Here is a 17,510-nt window from a genome sequence, read left to right as displayed (position 1 = left end):
TCACTCTTTTCATCTGCCTGGCACGAGAAAATCTGCTGGTGAATGGCAGAGCAGAATTGCAAGGTAGTCTTGCTGGAACACATCAATCTCTCTTGTACCAATGTCACAATAAAATGCATCCAATTCACTCTGTAAAGTGACTGGTGATAGTAAAGGATTCTAACCATAGAAATCAAGTTAAAAATAGAACTTACAACATGAAGACTGATTAAAAGCTGACTGGAACTGTGATGACTCATCTAATGCATACCAATGTGGAAAAGCAAATGTAAAATGATGACAATGACAAGCAAATTAAGAAAATGTTAATTACTTAATTGTAATTAATTTCTTTCCTTTTGGCACAAGGAAATATGTTTGATTTTAGCTCTTAACCTTTCAAATCCTTTTGATTATATTAAAGAAATAACCACATGCTTGGAAAATTTGTGGCCTTTCCTATGGATATGCTGCAGTGATGATTTTTTCCTTCACTCCCTCTGATATAGTGTTTTAATGCTGCACGTCCACAAGATATGTTATTTCAGGACAAATACCATAGTAGCTGGCCTATCAACAGAGTATATACATTACATATGATACATAGATAACAACATTTATGAAGTAAACAAAATAGTTGGTTAGAAAAATGAAAATGAAGAATTTAGTTAGAAATTAAGTCCTTTTATTCCTCTAGTTCAACATTCATACAAAGGGAAAATCCTACTTATAATTTGAGGGAACTTGGACTTTTTTCGTGGAATAAATTTTATTTTTAGAAGTAGAAAAGTTTCTCTCCTAACAACATGGCAAGGAGAAAATTTAAGAATTGTTAATCTTGGTTTAACCAACAACTCGGTTATTCTTCTCCAGCTCCTGTAAAGCGCTTGTTTTGACGGCGCTTTCTTGGTGATACCTTTGGGGTCCCTCTGCGGGGGGATCGGTCTGAAAGAAAGAAAAAATATATATATAATACATGCACAGTTTGACAATTAGAGGCTTTCAATACTTTCCAAGTTTGAAAAAGCAATGATGTTACATCATCGCTTAACATCTATTTTCCATGCTGGCATGGGTTGGACGGTTTGAGTGAGGACTGGCAAGCCAGAAGGCTCTAAGTTACAATGTTTCATAACTAAGAACATAACAATAACATAAACAAGTCAGTCCCAATTAGTAATTTATAACTAGATTATGGACATTATTAACTAAGAAGTAACTAAAATACTTAAACGTTTATTTTAAACTGGACTGTGGACCAATTTTGTGCATGGTAACATCATAAATTCAACAGTTGTCAATACTAGAGGGATGACAGTTAGAATCTGAACCCAGAAGAAACTGGATGGGATATAAGCAAGTAAGTTCAGGGTTACCTCAACTATGTTAATAATGATTTTTTTTTTGACTATTTTCTATCTTATTCACCTAACCTAATTAACCATGTTATTTTACACTAGTTAAGATTAAAAATGAAGTAACACCAAAGGAAAGTAAAGAGTTATTTTGCTTATTAAGAGATAAAAATAGGGATGCTCTCATTGTGTCCTGCCTCAGAGATATGTAGGCTTAAAATTATGAAATAAGAGATTAATAGTTTTGTTAGTTACTAACAAACAAATGAATCATTGTTTTAATGGATAATTAGACAGAAACTTTGAATAAAAAATTTGCTATTTACATCATTTTAGAATAATTCAAATATTCTGCATTTTAAGTCTCATATTCAGATCACAATCTGTATATTGTTTCATTGCCTCCAAGGGTTTAGTTTGAACTGAAAACTGTATTTCTGACAGATTTCCAGAATTTTTAATGAGATCAATGTAAAACTTCTATTACATTGACTTATTTCAAAGATTATTGCTAATATTAAATTTAATCTTGGTTTTAATTAGATGGTTATTGTTTTATAAGCTATACAAAATTTAACAATCTAGTTACCAAATAATGGCAATCAAACTGAAGAACATTGAAACAAGATTTACTTACTCATTTCTTGAAGTATTTCCTTTGGGAGCCATTCGTAATCTACATCGTTCTTCTCTGTACCAAGTTCTACAGTCACTCTTGGCTTTACTGTTCTCGTCTTTCTCTGAAACGAAATGAGTTTATCTTCTTTACTTTGTCATTAAATGCTATGTACTGAAGTTTAAATAAAACTTTCTGTTAATTAGTATCTCAGCAAATCATTTCTACACTTTCAAGGCAAAAATTAATGAGTAATAATTTCTGAAATTGATGATTTTTAGTACAGTTCTTTATATATAAGATAGGATACTGCTCTTCCCCCTTTGATGAGGTTTATGTTGGAAAAAATGTAGAGCTCCAGAAATGAAGGATGAGGCAAAGTATTTAATGCAAAATTTGTGGTGGTGTAGGAGGAGCCACTACACATTCTTTATTTTCTCTCCTTGTTTCTTTCTGTACTCCTTTCTGTGGAAGAGCATAGGCTCGAAACGTTAAAGACTTTTTCACATCCCAAACGTTATACTAATACATCTGTTTGTTTTGTACAACACCTGTCTTTGTCTTTTGTGAATTCTCCCTATATATATATAAGAGAGAGAGAAAACAGTTCAGAGATTACTGTAATAGTGTTGAAAGAAACTGCATCTGTAGTGATTGCAGAATTTTTGTCAATCAGCCAAATGACCTTTTGGAAGCAGCTTAGATTAAAAGTGGGTGCAGTAGTACAGTCAACTGTGTGATTTGAACTCCAAAATGATCAGCTTTGTAGGGTCAGCAACTGATCAGATCAAGGCCAAAGTACTTCCTGATGCAGTTATTGAAGAATGTGAAGCTGAGTATCTAATGTTTTAGATGTTTGTTGTTCACAACCATTGAGGGTGAGGGAAAGACTGTTTCCTTTGATATGTATTGTGATGTGTAGATTAGCTGTCATGTCTCCAATCGAAAGATAATCTTAAAGAGTTTCATTATTTAATGTATGTTTGGAGTGAAGTGTAAGCTTAAGAAGGTGTAAAGCAAAGTGCCAGCTGTATATGAATGGGTGTTGTTAATGACCACAGAATGTTGTTACCTTTAATGAACAGAAAGAGTGTGGGAGACATTCAGGTACATAAAAGTTGTTAGAATGCAGGTCAGAGAGAGCCCCATTGATATGATGTAATAGTGTAGTCTTTCAGAAAACTTCTGATCCAAGAAACAAGAGGCAGCAATGTTTGCTCTAGTATATGAATCTAAACCCTACAACCAGAAAAGCTGTACCTTGTTCATCTTGACATTATGCAATACAAAAAAAAAAAAATCATGAAAATTGACTTTATTTCTACTTACGCCAAATGAAGCAAGAAGTTGCTGGGCTCCAACGAGTATCAAGACAATGACAGCAGCCAAGAAAACATAGAGAAAGAAACTGAAAAAAGAAAAGAAATTAATTAATTAAATAAAGATGTGAAACAGAAGGATCAAACTACATCCACAAATCATAAACTACATTAATTCTTTTGTGACCATTTTCCTAACTTTTAATTATTGTTGAAAATAAGTATTTGGAAGGATTTAATAAGACAACAGTTATTATTAAACTGGTGTTTGGCACATAACTAAAAAGGAACAGATTCATACATAAATTGTGATGAAAGGTTTTAATTTAAATATGAACACTTTCAAAAGGGAGGTTTTGTAGCACAAAACCAAGGACAGCCTCAGGTCAGTATTGAAAGGATTATGTTAATTTACAAATAATTGGCCGTTACCAGTGCCATGTAAATGGAATCCATGAAATCATAATTGTGGCCTTTGCTGGTTGTGTGATCTTTGAATGTCAGGCCTCACGGAAGCAATGACAAGTGACTGACACCTTTCAAAATCGGCTGTGCTTGAGAACAAGTGAAATTGTAGTTGTGGCTGTTGCTGGTGTCATGTAAATGGCACATAAAACATACACATTACACTCTGAGAATGGTTGGCATTAGGAAGGGCATCCATCTGTAGTAACCTTACCAAATCAAGACTGGAACCTGGTGCAGCTCTCTGGCTTATCAGTTCCAGTCAAAATGCCTAATCCATGCCAGCATGGAAAGCGAGTATGAAATGATGACAATGTGGGAACGAAGATTAATACAAAAACAAAAGACAACTCTTAGGCAGTTTTCACATTTTAAATCAAAAATTGATAATAATATTTTAACACATGATTTAGAGCAGTGAACTGGGAGAATTGTTAGAGTACTGGACACAAAGCCTTGCAATATTTCTTCCAACTCTTTATGTTCTGAGTTCAATCCTGACTTCCATTCCTCCAAAGTTGATAAAATAAACTGTTATGTAATTGACTATACAACCCAACTCAAAAATTGCTAGCTTTGCACCTAAATTGGAAACAACAATTAGGGTAATAATGATTTAGGGCCATGGATTGGCAAAATTGTTTGAACACTGGACAAAATATCTAGTAGTATTTGTTCTGGCACTTTATGCTTAGAGTTCAAATCCTACCAACGCCTTCTTTGATATAGTAGCAACTAGTCAAAAACTTATTGGGGCTCCACAAACACAATATATAGTCTGGGCATGGCTGTGTTGTTAGAAGTTTGCTTCCAACCACATGGTTCCAAGTTCAGTTCCACTGTGTGGCACCTTGGGCAAGTGTATTCTTCTATAGCATCAAACTGACCAAAGCCTCGAGTGGATTCGGTAGACAGAAATTGAAAGTAGCAGTTGTAGTGTGTGCACATGGTTGTCTCCCATAGAATTAAGAAGTTTGTTTCATAATTACTCGATGCCATTATACTGTACCTTGGGCTGTACCTTTGTGAGTGAACTTGGGTAGACAGAAGGTGAAAAGAAGCCTATAGTACGATGTCTGCTTTTGGATGGGAGATTGTCTTTAGTGGAAACCACTGTTGTAAGAATATGGACCTAATTAGACAGAGTTTCTGCTTCCTTTCTTGAAAAAAGCAGGTACCTGTATATTCCTGACAGATCTGAAATAATACTAGTGTGTGTGTGTGAATAGAAATACATATTACTTACGTCTCCCCATCGAGGCCCTCATCAGTTTCAACAATATTGACAGTCTCATTGAATACAGCAGTCTGGTAAAAGTTACCTTCCTGAAAAGAAATCAATTCTAGTCTGTTAGATCCTTATTTTCTCTAAGCTGTGTGCTTGTGCAACGCTGCACATATATAGTTTACCACTGGTGTACAAAACTAACTAATGTGTGCTGAAAAGGCTAGTTGCCTAAAATAATGGAGTAATTATTTCAACTATATTAGTACAAGTGACATTTTTGTCACAGGAAAAGAATTTGCATCCATGCCAGTGGCATGTAAAAAGCAACCTTCGAACTTTGGTCCTCACAGAGGCAATGACAAACGACTGAGACCTTTGGCAATATACTATTAAACCAAGTGAGATTGCAGTTGAGGCCAATGCCAGTGTTTTGTAACTGGTACCTGTGCCAATGGCATGTATACACTCTTGGAGTGGTTGGCATTAGGAAGGGCATCCAGCTGTAGAAACTATACCAAATCAGATTGGAACATGGTGCAGCTCCCCCAGCTTACCAGTTTTCAGTCAAACCATCCAACCCACGTCAGCATGGAAAACGGACGTTAAATGATGATGATCATCTTTGCTCATGCTGACCATTAAATGTTATTTCCAATTTCTATTTAAAAAACATTTTTGTTTCTAATTTACTCACTACTAAATGCTAGAAGGAAAACAGTGTTAGACCAACAAATATTCTGAGATATGTCTTGTTAATCAAGTGATCATATATTCCACTGTAAATACATTTTACTATCTGAAAATCAAAAGGTTGTCATCATCATCATCATTGTTTAACATCTATCTGCCATGCTGACATGGATAGGAGAGATTGACAGGAACTGGCAAGTCAGAAGACTGCACCAAGCTCTATTATCTGTTGGCATAACTGATATTTGTATTAGATATAATAGATGCAATTTATGCCTAGGTATATTGTAAAGTATTTGTTAAACAAGGAACATAAAATGCATTTCAGATAAGCTCAGGTATCCTTGCATTTTAGTTTGAATTAAAGCTCGTTAAATACCTACATAGATAGATAGGTATATAACACAAACAAAATGATATTATGAGGTACAGGCGAGACAAACAAGTAAATAATGAGTGAATTCATGGTAGAAAAAGTAAAGAAATATGAAACGAAACAATTGAAAACTGTACAATGGAAACAAATATGCCCATTAAAAGAACTAGAAGAGGATTTAACAGCTTGGGTTATACTTTTTATCAAAGACAAGGAAGTGAAATCAGAAAGGAAAGAGAAAAAGAAACAAATGATACTGAATTTATGATACCTGTTTATATTGCAGGCTAAATGTGAAAAGGGAGTAGGACTGGAAGTGGAGATACACATTGGGTCATATAGAGAGTAGGTAGGGAGAGAGAAGAGAAAACAAAAGATAGGGGTAAAGGCAGAAATGTGGATGGGGAGAAAATGAACAAGGGGGGAATGTGAGATCTCAGAGTTTGGGTTAGTGAATGTGTGTGTGTGTTTGTATAGTGAAATATAGCTAAATGTGCAATGTTGTGATTTATGTAATGTTAAAAAGCATTTGACAGGAAATTTACTAACTGGAGAAATACCAACAGAATGTTGTTTATGACTTTTGGATAAGCAAGTAGCAGATGCATACAATGTTATTAAAATTCTGGTAACACATCATCACCATCATTGTTTAATATCCACCTACCATGCTGGCATGGGTAGCAAACTGAAATCATTTGAGCCAGTTAATTAATATTTTGGCAGTCAAGTCTTGCTAGAAAAAGCAGTCAAATTTTCCCCAAAGCCTCTCCTACCACCTTAAAAAAAAAGGTGACATAGTTTTGAATTAATCATGCATTATCTTGTAGCTTTGACATTTTGAAGATTTGATTATTTTTTAGAACAACACCTTAAGGTATGTGTGAGAAGTTGGATCTGGACAAGTTGAACCATAAAACAGGTAGAATATTTGAGTTGGATATAGCCAGTATAAATGTTGAAGGATTAAAGAAATAATCAATGATAACAACAAATTCAACATTAACATTATTATTGTCATCATTATCATTCAGATGCTACCAAAGTTGGCTTTGCTTTTCATTCTTTTGGGGTTGATAAAATAAACAGCAGTTGAGCAGTGGGGTCTATGTAATTGACTGGCTTCTTCCCCTACAAATTCTGCTGAGGTTGACTTTGCCTTTTATTCTTTTAGGGTTAATAAAGTAAGTCCCAGTTGAACACTGGGATCAAGGTAATTGACTAGCTCCATCTCCAAATTACAGGCTTTGTGCCTGTAGTAGAAAGGATTATAATAATAGTAATAATAATAATAATAATTATTGCTATTGTTGAATTTAAAGTTTTAAACCATTTAATTTGCTTTAAGAAACCAATAACAATAATATTAATTAACCTCAGTAGGTTATGGTAAGGAAAGACAACTGGATAGAGTTGTCTTTCTGACTACAAAACACGAATACATTGAATGATAATGATAATGGTAGATATGATAGTGACAATGTAACTAGTGATATGATAGTGATAATAGTAACAGGTTTTTTTCTGGATTAAAAGCTAATAAAAATGAAAAAGAAGAGTATGAAAATAATTTACTCATTATGAATGATAATGAATTGGAGATAAAGACATTCCTGTACCCCTATTTACCACAATTTTACAGTACTGAGAATAGATTATTTATCAAATTTAAACTCACTGCATCCTGGTAATTTATATTCACAACAAGTCCAAAGGGTCGAGCATGTAAAGCTTCATTTGGGATAAATTCATATTCAAAGCTGGCCTGTCTTTTGGGCTCTATAGCTTGGTTATAACGAACTGTGGTGAACTGAAAGAAATTAATGTTTAATAGATAAATAATGTTTTACTTACTTAATGTAAAATATTCTTGTGTGATATTTACACAACTGACAATAATAATGCCACTCTACACAACATTCGTCAGTTTTAGTAACAAGTATAATAGTGATGCTGCTGACTTCATGGAAACTAATGGTTTAGGTCTCAATAATTTACAGCAAAGCTGCAGTAGCAAACACAAAGAAGCATACAGCAAGCTTAACTATTAATAATGAAACCAGTCACAGACAGAAAAACATTACCTACCTTGGAACATCTTGCTCTCCTAGAATAGAATTTTAATAAATACAGTAAACAATTCAACCTGTTATAAGGTTTTCTTAAAAAAATATATTTCTACTTGATAATTTAACCACAAAACTATTCCAAGAAGTCAGAGGTCAAAGCATGAAGCAAAACCAGCATCTGGATCTAATTTACAACAGAAAATGTTGTCAATCTATCAACAAGCAAACATTAATAGTGCAGATGATGAGAATTTCTTTGAACAAGAAACTGGTTATACAGAAGCTTGTCTGAGATTAAAGAAATGAATATCTAAGTTAAAATATAGACTGACTATTCAATCAAATATTCTGTGTGATCACAAAGCTGTGGAATCAGATTCAGAAGCAATTATTGGATTGCTGGGGTAGGAGTTAGTAAAACTGTATGAACTCTAGTTAAATGTTAATTGTAATATAATGTCTCAAAATTTCCAGTTTGACAAATAGTAATTTGATATTTCTGCACTGAAAATAATCAAATTAGATGGGAGAACTTCTATTTAAAAGGATCTGATAGAAGAAATACTGTTTCTAAGAATATAATATCAGTTGATTTTGGATTTTGGTTTAGCTGTTGCTTTGATGTAATGTAGGCACAGGTATTCTTGTGTGGTTCAGATATTTGCTTCCCAACCATATGGCTTCAGTTTCAGTCCCACTGAGTGGCACCTTGGGTAAGTGTCTTCTACTATAGCCTTGTAAGTAGATTTGGTAGACAGAAACTAAAGAAGCCTTTCATGTATGTGTGTGTGTGTGTGTGTTTCCGTTATGTTCACTGGTTTGTAAACAATGGCTTCCTGTTGGCACCATTAGCTTGTATGTAGTCCACTTTGAAAGAGTTTCCAGGCTACATGTCATGTTACACAATCTTATTTCTTTACTACTCACAAGGGGCTTCACACAGAGGGGACAAACAAGAACAAACAAATGGATCAAATCGATTATATCGACCCCAGTGTGTAACTGGTACTTATTTAATCGACCCCCGAAAAGATGAACGGCAAAGTCGACCTCGGTGGAATTTGAACTGAGAATGTAGCGGCAGACAAAATACCGCTAAGCATTTCGCCCAGCGTGTTAACGTTTCTGCCAGTTCACCACCTTTGTAAACAAAGGCTCTTTAAATGGTGTTCCAGTTCCACACTTAAAACCTGCCCAGACATTTATTTGTTTAATAGACTGGGAGATTACAACCTCACTTGGAAATGAGTTGGAAAATAAAAATGGTGATGTTTCTATAATAAATTCTGTAAGGATAAACTTTCCAATATTTTACAACATAATTTTTATTTCATGATTATAATTTTATAATCAAAGAATGCTTTATTCTCAGAAATAAAGGGTTATGAATCTAATTTAGTTTATTTCTTTCAAAATGGTTATTGCTTAAATTGCTTTAAGTGTTCAGCTCCTTTAGTTTTAACTTTGGCACACTAGATTTTAGAAATAGTACACAAAGTATTTTTCATAGAATTTAATAGTTTATTTTATCCATTACTTAAAACTGCTTCTTTTAATTTTGTATGTTTTGTTCTAATTAGTTTAACTTATCAAATTATGTTTAAAAAAAGCAACATCATGCCTCTAAACCCCAAACTTAAACAAGTTAGGGTGATAAAAAAGTACCTTAATGATTCACACTAGCCAAATTTGTGTTTGTAAGAAATATGGTTAGTCTGATTAAAAAAAAAGGGAGAAGGCATAGTTGGTGGGGTCAGTGGTTAATTATAAATCAAAGAATTAGAGTCAAAGGTTTTGTGCACTGACTCCACAGCCCTGTGTGATCATTCACAGATATAATCACCAACATAGATATATAACATCTCACAGACATCTGACATTGGGTTTTAAAAAAAATTCAAACTCATAACCACACACACAAATAAATTATAGTTCAGGAAATTGTGACACTTACATTCTGGATATAAAATGAGAAGTCTTGAGGATATCTAAGAGAAGCTTCCATAGTGTCAACAGTAAAGTCATTCTTGCCAATATTCGTGAAACCAACTAATATCCGAACAGGCTTTCCAGCTGGCAGTTCTATATATGAAATAGATGAAATGACTAAATAAAGTGCTACCACTTGAAATGTTGGGCCATAACAAACTAACACTACTTTCAGAAATTCTGTGGCTGAGAGAGAGAGAGAGTAGGGTAGTTATATTAGCCAACATCTGACTACTAATTACCATGGCTCTCCAGTCTGCTAAAATATATGGACTGTTATAGTATTTAGTGTTTCTGGGTAAGACTAAGAAATACTTCAAGAGAAAAGTAAAATATTTTAACTGGAGCCTAAAACTAGGTCAGTATTATTAACTACTCTTTTAAGCACAAGAAAGTTCTTAATCATTATAAGGTATTACACAGTTCTATATTTAAGAGATGAGGAATTATGTACGTTATTTACATTTGACAAATATCCGTCAAATGTAAAGAAGGTGTCCATAGTTATAAAATTTAACTTTATAACTAGTAGCTACAGTCCAAATATTCACAACAATTATATAAACATTTAAAGCCTATCTATGAAGCCACAAAAGCATTATATAGAAATTATACTAATATTATAACTATATAATATACTTGAGTTATGAATTGTGACAGAATATGTAAGCTCAGTTTGATAGCTAAAGTTTTGTATTGATTATCTATTGATTAATAATTTATGGTTAAGTCTAAAATTAATTAATATTGATAATTAAATATGCTCAGTAATCAGATTCTAAACTTCTGACATGAAGGCAGAATATTTTCAAATAATTACTCTGAAGATATCCTCACCTGTAGATGTCACTGGCTTGATGAAAAGAATGTAAGTATCAGCAAAAGGTGATGCACTCAATGGTTTTTCATCATCATCATCTTCTTCTTCTCCCTGAAGTAAAAACAAATAAATTTAAACATGATAGTTTATAAGTAGAAGACAAAAGTTTTAGTTGCAGAAACTCTTAAAAATGATCAAAAGTGACAAAATTGAATCTCACCAATAAGATTTAAATTGAATAAGTTGTCCATTTATTAAACTATTTCTTCAATTCCTATTTCAAAACTATAAAGCAAAACCTCATTGCTTTTCAATGGATACTTTGATAAATTCATTAACTGTGGATTCCAATTTTTAAAAGTTGTTAACCTTCATATTTCCTTATTAATAAACCCAGTTACAGGAATACAGATAGCATGATAAAAAATCTCTGCAAACGAAAAGATCTCAAAGATAGTTTCTGAAGCAGATGAGATCAATCTCCTCATCAATAAGATGTCGGTTGATTGCATTTGATATTAGCCACAAGATAACCTGGTTTCTATAGGCCACAGTTAAATAGGACACTGACAAGACACCTATACCAGGTATTAAGTGCTGGTCATCATTAACACATCAACTTAAGCATTTTACTTTTACTATGTGAATAGCACATAATACATACGCATGCATGCAACAATCATAGTAAAATTAATGAATGAAATGGAGTTATCACCAGATCACACTGATCTTTTATCAGACTTCTAGCATTGGTACAAGTCCACACATCTGGGTGAAGGCATGGTATAGTCAACTATAAGAGGCCCCCAGTACTTGACTGGTATTTTATTTCTTTCTTAAGCCTGGAAGGATGAATAGCAAGGTTTATATCAGCAGGATTTTAACACAAAATGTTAAAAGCATGTAAGTAAAGACTGCAAGACATATTTTGGTTGTTCCTCAATTGGTTCTGCCAATCCACTGCTTTCTTGACACTTTAATAACTTTTGTGTGACTTAACTTGATACTTTACTATTTATGGAGTGAATGGAAAAAGACAATCATCAGCCACTATACCTCAAGAGGGATGACTCACTTTATCTGATACAGCAGATTCTGTTTCAACTGTCCCTGCTTCTTCGCTTGCTCCATCATCTGTTTCTACAGTGGCTTCTTCCTCTTCCCCTTCAACAGGATCAGCATCTTCTGCCATTGCTAATCCATTCTGGCAACCTCCTACAGAAAAAGAAAAAAAAAGACAAACATTTTTTCCCCATCTTCATATAATATGATATTCCTTTCTGGTGTTGAAATAAGATCAAAAAATTGTAAGAAAGGGTTACCCAGTCAATAAACTGAAATCAGGATATAACAAACTTAATTTTAATAATCCAACATGGTTAAAGGCAAAGTCATTCTGCATGCACAAACTAAACAGTTCTTGTTATTCTCACTCTTCACTCTTAACAAATGCATGAAATAATTTTTTTTATCTTTGGTCTAATCTGACACAGAATGCAAAAAAAGAAAACTTAAAAGCTCAATCCTTTATTCTTTTTACCTTTAACCTTTTAGCATACAAGCCATATCTGGCCCCAAATTTTCTACCTGTTTTATGTTAAAACTGGCCAAATCTGGCCTCTCATCTATACCTAACAATGTCATTCAAAATATAAGCAAGCACACCATTGAAATCTCAAAACTACAAAGATAATGCAGGATTAATTCAAATCAATGTGAATGAATATGTATTACAGTTGACAGAGTAATCTGAATGCTAAAGGGTTCATCATCATCATCGTTTAGTGTCCGCTTTCCATGCTGGCATGGGTTGGACGGTGCAACTGGGGTCTGGGAAGCCAGAAGGCTGCACCAGGCCCAGTCTGATCTGGCAATGTTTCTACAGCTGGATGCCCTTCCTAATGCCAGGATGCCCTTGGAAACAAACGTTTCAAGGCTATTTTCCCTGCCAAAGCAGAGGTTAGACATGTCATTTTGCCCTAACTTCTACATCCCTTGGACAGCCTCCTTCTATTATTTTTAACCACATCTGTCTTGCTCCCCCTTTCTCTACATCCTCCCACATTCATTTCTGTCACCTTTAACCTTCCTCAGTATACGACCTAGTCTTCTCATTCTATCCATCAGTGACTCTATTTCCATCACTCTCAGCAATTCATTGCTTAAACTCCTCCCTCTCAACAACACTCATTCACTAAACCATTCTCATTTCTCTCCTCTGTTGCTCCATATTCATCACTGATGTCTTTACTCCTATCAGTCTTGACGCTTCTTATACATACAGCATATAACTTTCTCATCAGTTTCAGTGACATTTCCTTTCCCATTATCATACCTCTCAGTTCCTAGAACTTCTTTCATGCACATCTACTCTAGCTACTTTTACTAAGTTCAATTTACATTCTTCATTCAAATTATCACCTAGGTAACAAAATGTCTTCACACCTTCTATCTTCATGTTCTTTCAAGAGCTAACTCACATTCCCTCCCTCCCATCTACGGTTCTAACCTTAGACATGTCATACTTAAGTGTAACTACCACATTCTCTTTTACTTGTTTCAGTCATTTGACTGCGGCCATGCTGGAGTATCGTCTTTAGTTGAAGAAATTGACCCCAGGACTTATTCTTTGTAAGCCTAGTACTTATTCTATTGGTCTCTTTTGCCGAACCGCTAAGTTACGGGGACGTAAACACACCAGCATTGGTTGTCAAACGATGTTGGGGGACAAACACTGACACATAAACATACATATATATATCATCATCATCATCATCATCATCGTTTAACGTCCGTGATGATGATGATGATGATATATATATGTATGTTTATGTGTCAGTGTTTGTCCCCCAACATCGTTTGACAACCAATGCTGGTGTGTTTACGTCCCCATATATATATATATATATATATATATATACGACGGGCTTCTTTCAGTTTCTGCCTACCAAATCCACTCACAAGGCTTTGGTTGGCCTGAGGCTATAGTAGAAGACACTTGCCCAAGGTGCCACAGTGGGACTGAACCCGGAATCATGTGGTTTGTAAGCAAGCTACTTACCACACAGCCACTCCTGCACCTATTCATTAATAATCCCCTCATACTACAACAGCTCTGAAGAACCTGCCTGCACACATTCCCTGTTCTGCCACCTCAACCACCTGCTTTATCATTTGCCATCACCTTCGCTTTTCTAACATTCACATTCATACGTTTTACTGCCATACAGACCTTCTGCCTATTCATCTCCCCCTTCAATCAATCCATGCTCTCTGCTATTAACATCAAATCATCTGCCTGCAACAAGTCTCATAGTAAACCCTCCATGGTTTACTACAGAAAATTTACCAAGGAAGTTGTAAATGAGCATAAAAGAGAGGGTCTGCCAATCCTAGGTTTTGTTTCCATATCTAAAATGTCTTCTCTAAACCTTCGATTCAGTTATAAGAACTAAGTTGCCAGCATATACAAGTTCCCACAGTTGACCAGTCTTAAACTCTTCTGTAATGGTCTGGAGGACAGTGATAAACTAAAGAGGCTAAAAAAATTGAGCTTCAAGGGACCACTACCTACATACTAAATTCATGGTTGTGCTGTACACATTGCTAAGTACACCACTGTATATGGTTTGCACAACCATTGATGGTTAGTTTCTTTAGTGACCACCAGATTAGTGTGTGACACTTTGTCAAAGACCTTTTCTATGTTGACAAATATGAGTTACAGTAATTTACTCTTAGTTAAGTACTTTTCCTGCAGTTTTTTCATTAAGAGGATATTCCTGGAATAAACCCATACTGCATCTCATCAAGGATACTTTTATTTTTAATCAGTTTTGCTGTAACTCTTTCACTAATTCTCACAACCTGGTCCATAAACTTGACACTCATGTAGTTTCTAACTCTAGTGCATCTCCTTTGCTCTTGTAGCAGTTAATGACAAAGTTTGAGAGACATGCAGTCTAGTGCAGCAATAAGAAACAAATTCAAGTACTTGTACAGCTCAACCTAAGCTCTGATTGAGCAGGTCTATGGTCAAAAGTTTTCCAGTTTTTTTTTTGCTTTTGTACATTAGGAATGATACTCTCCAATGTATCTTTTAGGTTGTTGGGGAGTTTTGGCTGTTATTACTAGCAGGCAGAATGACCATAAAGGAGCCCCTTTATTATATGTGTTATGAGCTGGAAAATAACAGAGCCATAAAGATTAAAAATTGAATCATGGGTCACTGGAAGAGAATATTTAAGTAAATTTACATTTGTTTTTCCATAATAATATATGTGGAATAGTTCTGCTAATTTTGATATTTGTACATTAATTTTTTAAATAAATTATCTTCACAGATAAGGTGGCGAGTGGCAGAATTGTTAGCATGTTGGGCAAAATGCTTAGTGGCATTTCACCTGACTTTACGTTCTGAGATCAAATTCTGCTGAGGCTGACTTTGCCTTTTATCCTTTCAGGGTCGATAAAATAAGTACCTATTGAACACTGGGGTTGATAGGATCAACTTACACCCCCCCTTAACTTGCTGGCTTTGCACCAAAATGTGAAACCAATGAATTATCTTCACAGACGGATGTCCTTCATAATCATAGAATGAGAGTGGTTGCTTCTATTTTTAATAAGACAAATTGCATCATGTTAAAATGGAAGAGAAGCAACCATGTGGTGGTTCCTGCTTTAGCTTACTTAAGTAATGAAGTGAAATGGTTCTACAAAAAAAGAACTGAAACCACAGACTTCAGAATGGAAAGTAAATAACAAGTAAATAAAACTTGCAATAAAGCTTTAATTAAAGCATCTTTTGAATACAAGTGTAGGTATGGCTCTGGCTAAGAAGCTCACTTTACAAGCATATAGCTTTGAGTTCAATCCCACAGCACAGCATATTAGGCAAGTGTCTTCTACTATAGTCTTGTAAGTGAATTTAGTAAATGGAAACTGCATGGGAGCTCATGTGTGCATTTGTTCACCACCACTTGACGACTGGTAGTGGTTTGTTTGCATTCTCATAACTTAGAGATTTGACAAAAAGAAGCTGAAAGAATAAGTATCAGATTGAAAAATATAAATACTGGGGTTGATTTGTTCAACTAAACACTACAAAGTGATACTATAACATATCTGCAATCCAATGTCTGAAACAAGTAGAGGATATTATATATACATATATCATGGTGGGGCACACATTATTTTGGAAAACCGAAGTGAGGCATAGAACAAAAACGGTTGAGAAACACTTGGCTGAAATACAAGGCCTGAAATTTTGGTCTTAGGGCTAGTCAATTACATCAACCTAAGTGTTTACTGACCCAGAAAAGATAAACGGCAAAGTCAACCTTGGTGGAATTTGAACTCAGAATGTAAAGTCGAAAGAAATGCCAAGCATTTCAATTGGCATGTTAACAAATTTACTAGCATGCTACCTTACACTGGGTTAGAATAATAAGAACACCAATAAAGATCTGTGACTAAATTATTATTTAAGATCAAAATGAAGTAAAAATAAATAAATAAATGAGTGGGTGGTTAGCAAGCAGTGAAGATTGAAGATAAAACTGATGTAAAATGAGGAAAGAAAGAAAAAAAATGCTGATGCAATATTTATCACAGTTGCAACAACAGGTTATAAAGTTCACCATTACAAAAAAAGTGGTGGTATGAATGGTAAGGAAGCATATTGGCAGAGTTGTTAGAGTACTAAGTAGAATACTTTGTGGTTTTTGTTCTAGCTCCCTGCATTTTGAGTTCAAATATCAGGTCAACTTTGCCTTTTATTCTTCCTGGGTTGAGAGGTAAAGTATGAGTCAAATATTAGGATTGATTTTTTTTTCTTCTTGTTCTCTCTTGGAATCAGTTGTGTCATGAGAAGGGTCATGATTAAGTGAGGAGGAACTAGCAACCTCTTTTCTTGAAGAAAAAACTGAAGTGGTTCTGGAGCCATCCAAGAATGGAATAATGTGCAGTGCAGCACAGAAAGGAAATAAAGGTGGAAATGGAAGAGAAACAGATCATACACTATAAGTATGGTTAGTTTTATCCCAATATGTTCAGAATTTGAATACGGTTAGAGTCAAATAAACTAAGTAGTAGTAATATACTGAAGGTAATGTATGTGACTATACTCTTGCCTTGTAAATTTGTAAATCATAAGCAAGCAAGCAGGCACCTATAGAAAATCTACAGATAATAAATATTCAGTTTTGCAGACAATTATCTGTGGCAAAGTATAACTACCCCTTTGTCTATCCTGTGTATCACATGTGATACACAGGATATACTTCACTGGTATCTATGCATCATATATGATGCTCACAATTTTTATTTCAACCAACTGCCAGAGTAACTCAGAGTTTATGAAAGGAAGCTTTATATAACTCAGAACATATAAAACAAGGGCCAACTAAAAGTCTGAATATAAGCATGGACATTTTGGATAAACTTAAGGAAATGCTTTGGACTGGTTAAAGAGATTAATTGAATAAAATACACATTGTAGAGTTGAGAGAACTCTTCAGACTTGTTGAAGACATGACAACCTCTCTTGTGCTGGTGGTACAATAAAATGCACTCAGTACACTGTTAAATGGTTGGAGTTAGA

The 17,510-nt window shown here is 34.5% G+C and overlaps 1 protein-coding gene across 1 annotated transcript in view; it reads right to left on the bottom strand.

Moving 5' to 3' along the window:
* Positions 1–647: 647 nt before the first annotated feature.
* The window catches only part of LOC115221523 (translocon-associated protein subunit alpha), a 28,667-nt gene continuing 11,804 nt past the window's right edge, over positions 648–17,510 (bottom strand). Inside the window, exons 2-9 of the mRNA XM_029791726.2 lie at positions 11,982–12,121; positions 10,924–11,017; positions 10,052–10,179; positions 7,707–7,838; positions 4,981–5,060; positions 3,280–3,358; positions 1,972–2,074; positions 648–924 (exon numbers count right to left, since the gene is read on the bottom strand). Coding sequence (XP_029647586.1) covers positions 839–924; positions 1,972–2,074; positions 3,280–3,358; positions 4,981–5,060; positions 7,707–7,838; positions 10,052–10,179; positions 10,924–11,017; positions 11,982–12,121 — 842 coding nt within the window. The 3' untranslated portion in view covers positions 648–838. The remainder of the gene's footprint in view (positions 925–1,971; positions 2,075–3,279; positions 3,359–4,980; positions 5,061–7,706; positions 7,839–10,051; positions 10,180–10,923; positions 11,018–11,981; positions 12,122–17,510) is intronic.

This window comes from Octopus sinensis, linkage group LG18 (genome assembly GCF_006345805.1).
Source record: "Octopus sinensis linkage group LG18, ASM634580v1, whole genome shotgun sequence".
Lineage (NCBI taxonomy): Eukaryota > Metazoa > Mollusca > Cephalopoda > Octopoda > Octopodidae > Octopus > Octopus sinensis.
The sequence above is the reverse complement of the archived record's forward strand: the minus strand, read 5'-3'. Positions and strand labels throughout refer to the sequence as shown.